The following is a 6304-nucleotide window of genomic DNA, read 5'->3' on the forward strand; positions in this document are numbered from 1 at the left end:
ACAATAAAAAAGTGTAAATAATCATTATAATTTAATATTTATAATATTTCATATTAAAATTAATAAAAAAGGCACACTGTTATAACATTTTTCATTTTTTTTAACATGTAGATATACAGCATTCCTGACCCAAAAGTCTTTTTTTTGTTTAAACGAAAAGGTGTTGCTTTACTTCCGCTAGAAGAACGAATAAAATTCGCTCAATTTCTGGGCAAGGGTTTAACAAACAGATTGTTATTCAGCATTTATCAAAGGTTCAAAGTTCTTTATAGCGACATAAACAAGGGCAGGTAAAAGGAAGCAAAACCTATTCCTTTTAATGTAGATGATTTGTATCATTCTTTTTTCAGATTTAATAAATACGAAAACCAAATTATTTTGACATTTTTACGTAGTAAATTGGCAAAAGATAATAGTAAATTTTCAAAATTGGCCAATGTTTTAAACAGAGACCGTACAGCGTTAGCCAAACACAGTGAAATTCTTTTAAGGGAGCATGAGAGTAAGTGTTGTTTATTAATAACGTCAATTCATCGAATTTATTTCCTTTTTTTCTAACCACTGGTGTAATTAATTTGTTTTTATTCAGTTGCAGAACCTATCCAGTGGAATTTGGAAAATATGGAAAAACTTTTGAAAAGTTTATTGAATAACATGGGTATAAGAAAGGTAAAAAAACTAAAAAGGGCGAAAATATCAAGCGAAGTTTGGAAATTAGTTTCCAGTGATGTTCATGTGCCTCCAAAGAAACTTAGATACGTTTGGGAATCTAAATTGTATCCAAGACTTTTTATTAAAAAAAATCTAGACACCAATGTTGTTATACAGGTCATCTTGAAGCAGTAAGTTATTTCTTTTTTTTCCATGAATAATTAAGAATTTAAACTGCGTTTGTCCATTAGATTATATGAAAACGGCGTTAGTGATTGGAAGCTTATCAATTGGGAAGCTTTGGCGTCTCTATTCCCGGGTGTAACTCCTACTTGGGTAAACAAATTTGTTAGGGATTTCCTGCGGCATCACGTCCCAGATAGAAAAGAAAAACCGCTAAAAGGTATTTGAGAACGTATAATATACTTTATTAAATTTACTTTTATTTTTTGTTAACAGAAATCGTCAAGCATTTATTAAGTTTAGTGAATAATACTGGTGAGTTTGACTGTAGCTTTTGTAGCAATCTGCACAGACCTTTAATTGTGCTTAAGTTTAAAAATGGTCGTTTATATAAACCGAATTGATTTTTTAATTTTACGAGAACTGTGATAGTGTGTAATTAGTTTTCATTATGAATAATTAATTAATTGTAAGCCTCCAGAAAAAACCGGAAATGCAGTAACGCTAATTAATTTTGTAATTTTAAAAAGTCAACTTGTGTTGGTAGAATTATTACGTATGAGCTGATTTTGTTGTTTATACGATCTACAATAAATTATCGTTTTTAAAACACTGACAAGTATGTCTAATGGACTAAGTTATAAAAACTAAAGCTAAAGGAATCTGATATTCATTAATTAATTATATTAATAAAAAGGCAGTACTGCTAAAAAATTTTTATTTTTGGCTGACTTAAAAAATTACAAATATGGTAAATTTATTTTAGATCCTTTGAAAGGCATTTGTTTATTTCCTTTTTTTGTTTTTTAAAAATTAATTTTTGTTTGCAAAAACTGTTCCACAAGCACAACACCAAGAATAATTAAGTAGCAGAAGTTTTAGATTTTTGTTTGTTCTTTTTTAATGTCCTCTCCTTTGCCTTTTCATAAAGAGGCATCAATTTTCCCTCTTTGGCCAAGAGCTTCAGTATTTCAACTATAAGAGGCAGGTAATTATGTTTTCGTCGGATGTTTTCGATTTGATATCGCTTTATTTTATTTTCTTCTTGGGTGTCAGAATTGTCACTTTTACTCTACAGAAATATTACCTATTAATGTGAGTGGTACAAAAATAAATACAGTAAAAATCCTGTACAAATCAGTCTATCTAAAACAATTTTTATTGAAATTACTCTACTTGTGGTTTTTCCTTAATGGAAAATCATAATGTAGATTACATATAAAATGAATAACTGGCTTCTAGTAGAATATTACCTTACGTATGTTGTGAATTTGTGCTGCTTTTTGATGTCTTATTGTGCAGGTATGTTTTAATAAACTCAGTCGGTGTGCATGTAAAGTTTTTTCACAGTACATGCAATAAGCTCTTGTTGGCTCTCCTTGAACACCTCTTAACCATCCTGTAACCTTTACGTAAATTATCTACTATGTATATTGAATTTGATAACTGACCTTTAAAGTCCGGCATCTGTTCCCATGCTTTTCTATATGTTTGCTTATAATATTTTCCTTTGGCAGATCCAGGAGCTGCAGTTTGGGGCGAAGACTCTCCGAGTTCCTCGTATGTCTCATCAAAATGTACAGGAATTACATTTATTACTTGAGCATCTTGTGATTCTTCGTCGGGTTCACTTTCCATTTCACCCGCCAAATGTTTTTGGTCACTAAAAAGAGAAATATTACTAGACATATTAGGAATGGCGAAGCGTCACTTTTGTCGTCATTTGGTCACTTTATTAATATCTATGGTTACTATTTTATAGAATTTTTAATAAAAGGAATTGGAGCTGTCACCATTACCGTTGTCCTCCAAAATGTAGTTTGAGTAAAATACTGTTCAGCTAACAAAATAATTTTGTTATCTACAAAATGTTCTCTTTTAAGTAACGAAAATAATATTTCGCTATAAATAATAAAATAAACAAAAGCGAAAATTTTCAGTAGATGATCAGTTGTTTTAGGGAAATGAAAGTTATTTAGTATTAGTTGGTATTGGTGTCGTTGAACGCACCTAAGTTCAGTACTGATAGAGTAATGAAAAGCAATTTGTTACACATTGAAGCAAAAACGGTGGCATACTCTGAAAGTAATATTGCTTCTGTAAGTAGAGTAGCAAGATTAATTATTTTTTTTTCATTTTAATTTAAAGAAATCAGATCATATTTAGTTAATAAATTATTCGTTATTGTTGGAACAATTTCAAAATATAAACGCAAGTATTTAATAAATTAATAAAAAACTGTGCAATAAAATGTTTACCTGTGGAATTTTTGGAACATTATTACTTACTTAATAATTACTGTTATAGTTGTCCAGTTCAATGTTAATGGTATGAATTAAATGTTCTGTTTATTAGAATACTATGTGCAATATATATCGTATATAAGAATAAATTTGCTGCCTAAAGGTATGTTTTTCATAAGTCAAAACACCAAATAATAACGGAATCCCATTTATTGGAACTAACATAAAATTGTGGTAATTTTTCCTAAACGAATCTACACATTAGGTCAAAAACGAGTTGATATTAAGCTTATAAAACACAGAAATGAAAAATACCGTAATTATAAATACAATACATAATTAATGCCAGTTATGCTTAATTCAATCTTATTAGAATTTTACTAAATAAATTAAATACATTATCTACAAAAATTCACGAACCTCGGTAGGTTGTGTATCCATAAGGACTTAAAAGAAGGGGTACATGGTAGTGGTCAGAAGATGATCGGCAATCAATGACAATCTGAAACAGCAAAATAAAAAAATTCAATCAAAAATGGACCTTAAATTATAAAAGACAAACCTCTATGAAAGGATAAAGAGAATCTTGCTTCCTAGATTCAAAGAATCTGTCTACATCATAATGCAATTTGTATCTCCCTGTAGAAAAATTTTCCCTATCTAAAAAACTTGCAAAACGGCCGTCTGTGCTGGTTATTCCTTCATTTATGTAAGTCCATCTTCCCTCTATGAGTTTATAAAGACTCACTTGCAGTCCATTAACGGGTATTCCTTTGGTAGTGTCAAGAACATGGGTTGAAATGGGAGGTTTAGTGCTGCTCATTGCATTTGAGTTTTGATTACGAGACTGTAAGCAAGAAAATCATATCATTACTTATATAAACTTATTTTATATATAAATAGATGATAAAACGTGAAAAATTCAACAAATATTTAGTGACTTGTAGGAGTAATAAGTAAATATGTTTTAAATTTTAAATGAATGTTTTATCAACATCCTTAGAAAATAAATTTGTTTTACATTGATAAGAGGATAACAAATTATTTGCAAAACAATTTAACTGTTTGTTACACCTAGCTAAAGATAATTACTTGGTTTTTCCTTTCTTTTATATAACAATGATATAATTGGAAAAGTGAAAAACAAGTATAGGATAAAAACATTACAAATTAGCCTCAACCAATTTTACCTTTTGAAAATGTATGGAGAAACTTGGCTCTTCATCCTCTTCGTCTTCAATTTCTTCTACTTCATGTTCAACATCATCAATTTGAGATGGTTCAGTAAACTCTATTATTGTTTCTGGGTGTTCTCCAACAATTTGTTCTTCATTCATGTTTACCAAAATGCTTTTATTTTCTTCTTGGGTGTCAGAATTGTCACTTTTACTCTACAGAAATATTACCTATTAATGTGAGTGGTACAAAAATAAATACAGTAAAAATCCTGTACAAATCAGTCTATCTAAAACAATTTTTATTGAAATTACTCTACTTGTGGTTTTTCCTTAATGGAAAATCATAATGTAGATTACATATAAAATGAATAACTGGCTTCTAGTAGAATATTACCTTACGTATGTTGTGAATTTGTGCTGCTTTTTGATGTCTTATTGTGCAGGTATGTTTTAATAAACTCAGTCGGTGTGCATGTAAAGTTTTTTCACAGTACATGCAATAAGCTCTTGTTGGCTCTCCTTGAACACCTCTTAACCATCCTGTAACCTTTACGTAAATTATCTACTATGTATATTGAATTTGATAACTGACCTTTAAAGTCCGGCATCTGTTCCCATGCTTTTCTATATGTTTGCTTATAATATTTTCCTTTGGCAGATCCAGGAGCTGCAGTTTGGGGCGAAGACTCTCCGAGTTCCTCGTATGTCTCATCAAAATGTACAGGAATTACATTTATTACTTGAGCATCTTGTGATTCTTCGTCGGGTTCACTTTCCATTTCACCCGCCAAATGTTTTTGGTCACTAAAAAGAGAAATATTACTAGACATATTAGGAATGGCGAAGCGTCACTTTTGTCGTCATTTGGTCACTTTATTAATATCTATGGTTACTATTTTATAGAATTTTTAATAAAAGGAATTGGAGCTGTCACCATTACCGTTGTCCTCCAAAATGTAGTTTGAGTAAAATACTGTTCAGCTAACAAAATAATTTTGTTATCTACAAAATGTTCTCTTTTAAGTAACGAAAATAATATTTCGCTATAAATAATAAAATAAACAAAAGCGAAAATTTTCAGTAGATGATCAGTTGTTTTAGGGAAATGAAAGTTATTTAGTATTAGTTGGTATTGGTGTCGTTGAACGCACCTAAGTTCAGTACTGATAATTGAAAATGGCGTTTAATTAAGCAATTTTAACCGTGATTTTAACACATGTTATAATCTTCCGGTAAGGATTTTTGCTGTGAATTAATGCTTTAAAGTGTTTATAGTGCAGTTTATTAAATGTAGATTGTGACTTGAAGTTATAGAGAAGAAAAGGCATGCTTTTTTATTAGATTTTGAATGATTTATAAACAATGACGTAAACAAATTCCTCAATAGTACCCCTAGTGTCACTGAAGTATTAAATTTTTCCTGTTTAAGAATATAAATTCATTTTAAAGAGTATTTAAGAAGATGTTCAATAAATGTTTTAATTATTTTAATAATTTTGCTAATAGGAGAACATTAACACGAAGTTTTCTTTAGGTGTCGAAGGTAAATCACATGAAGATCTTAATTGTGATTTAATTACTCTTGAAAAATCTGTGTCACAAAAAACCGGTGAGTAGAAAAGTTATTAGCATTTAAATGTTAGTTTTACGTGTGAAACAATTCTAAAAAAGTATTGAATAATAATTTACACATATACATTTCTTGCATGTAATAGCTTCTTAATTTTGTCAGAAGTCGTCATTAGTTGCTATTATTCACAATAAACTCATTTAGTTTTACTACATTTACATTTACAGTTATATTTAGTATTTGGATTGTATCCAATAATCCTGTCCTGTCTCTAACTTTGTTCAACATTATTTGTATTTGCTAAACCTTAATCCACTTTCTGATTTAGAAAAATTTCTTTTGACTGCCTGCCAAGTTTAAAATCAATTTTTTTTACTTGAATAATCATTACCGTACAAATTTTTTATTTTTTCTATATAAAATCGTTCAATAATGCTATTTTTTTTGTCACATTTAATGTTTATTTATTAATATTTTTA

General features: G+C 29.3%; 3 protein-coding genes across 4 annotated transcripts in view; 1 reads left to right on the plus strand and 2 right to left on the minus strand.

Moving 5' to 3' along the window:
• LOC108744302 overlaps positions 1-1446 on the plus strand; it is a 3489-nt gene extending 2043 nt beyond the window's left edge. Inside the window, exons 9-13 of the mRNA XM_018480006.1 lie at positions 112-290; positions 351-502; positions 590-842; positions 903-1054; positions 1111-1446. Coding sequence (XP_018335508.1) covers positions 112-290; positions 351-502; positions 590-842; positions 903-1054; positions 1111-1238 — 864 coding nt within the window. The 3' untranslated portion in view covers positions 1239-1446. The remainder of the gene's footprint in view (positions 1-111; positions 291-350; positions 503-589; positions 843-902; positions 1055-1110) is intronic.
• A 144-nt stretch (positions 1447-1590) lies between these two features.
• Positions 1591-2591, minus strand: LOC108744303. The gene is made up of 3 exons (XM_018480007.2): positions 2286-2591; positions 2088-2233; positions 1591-1906 (listed from the first exon to the last, which is right to left on the minus strand). Exons 1-3 carry the CDS (start codon positions 2521-2523, stop codon positions 1697-1699), a joined length of 594 nt encoding a protein of 197 aa, XP_018335509.1. The 5' UTR covers positions 2524-2591; the 3' UTR covers positions 1591-1696.
• Positions 2592-3269: 678 nt separating this feature from the next.
• LOC108744194 lies at positions 3270-5137 on the minus strand. 2 transcript variants are annotated; one of them, XM_018479843.2, is made up of 5 exons: positions 4848-5137; positions 4650-4795; positions 4268-4468; positions 3640-3924; positions 3270-3579 (listed from the first exon to the last, which is right to left on the minus strand). In XM_018479843.2, the coding sequence occupies exons 1-5, from the start codon at positions 5083-5085 to the stop codon at positions 3490-3492; spliced, it is 960 nt and encodes a 319-aa protein (XP_018335345.1). In that variant the 5' UTR covers positions 5086-5137; the 3' UTR covers positions 3270-3489. The 2 variants fall into 2 exon arrangements, with proteins under 2 accessions (XP_018335345.1, XP_018335346.1); XM_018479844.2 differs by having other exon boundaries at positions 4650-4802; positions 4848-5070.
• Positions 5138-6304: the final 1167 nt, after the last annotated feature.

Source organism: Agrilus planipennis, unplaced genomic scaffold (assembly GCF_000699045.2).
Source record: "Agrilus planipennis isolate EAB-ADULT unplaced genomic scaffold, Apla_2.0 scaffold13, whole genome shotgun sequence".
In the NCBI taxonomy this organism is placed as follows: domain Eukaryota; kingdom Metazoa; phylum Arthropoda; class Insecta; order Coleoptera; family Buprestidae; genus Agrilus; species Agrilus planipennis.

What these genes read in the sequence shown, in the direction of transcription:
- LOC108744303 (XM_018480007.2), bottom strand. Translation starts at nt 2,523, where the DNA reads ATGTCTAGTAATATTTCTCTTTTTAGTGACCAAAAACATTTGGCGGGT. An exon ending in ACAGATGCCGGACTTTAAAG is followed by an intron (nt 2,234 to 2,285) that starts GTCAGTTATCAA and finishes TAAAGGTTACAG; the next exon opens with GATGGTTAAGAGGTGTTCAA. An exon ending in AAATTCACAACATACGTAAG is followed by an intron (nt 1,907 to 2,087) that starts GTAATATTCTAC and finishes ATATTTCTGTAG; the next exon opens with AGTAAAAGTGACAATTCTGA.
- LOC108744194 (XM_018479843.2), bottom strand. Translation starts at nt 5,085, where the DNA reads ATGTCTAGTAATATTTCTCTTTTTAGTGACCAAAAACATTTGGCGGGT. An exon ending in AAATTCACAACATACGTAAG is followed by an intron (nt 4,469 to 4,649) that starts GTAATATTCTAC and finishes ATATTTCTGTAG; the next exon opens with AGTAAAAGTGACAATTCTGA. An exon ending in CTCTTTATCCTTTCATAGAG is followed by an intron (nt 3,580 to 3,639) that starts GTTTGTCTTTTA and finishes TTGCTGTTTCAG; the next exon opens with ATTGTCATTGATTGCCGATC.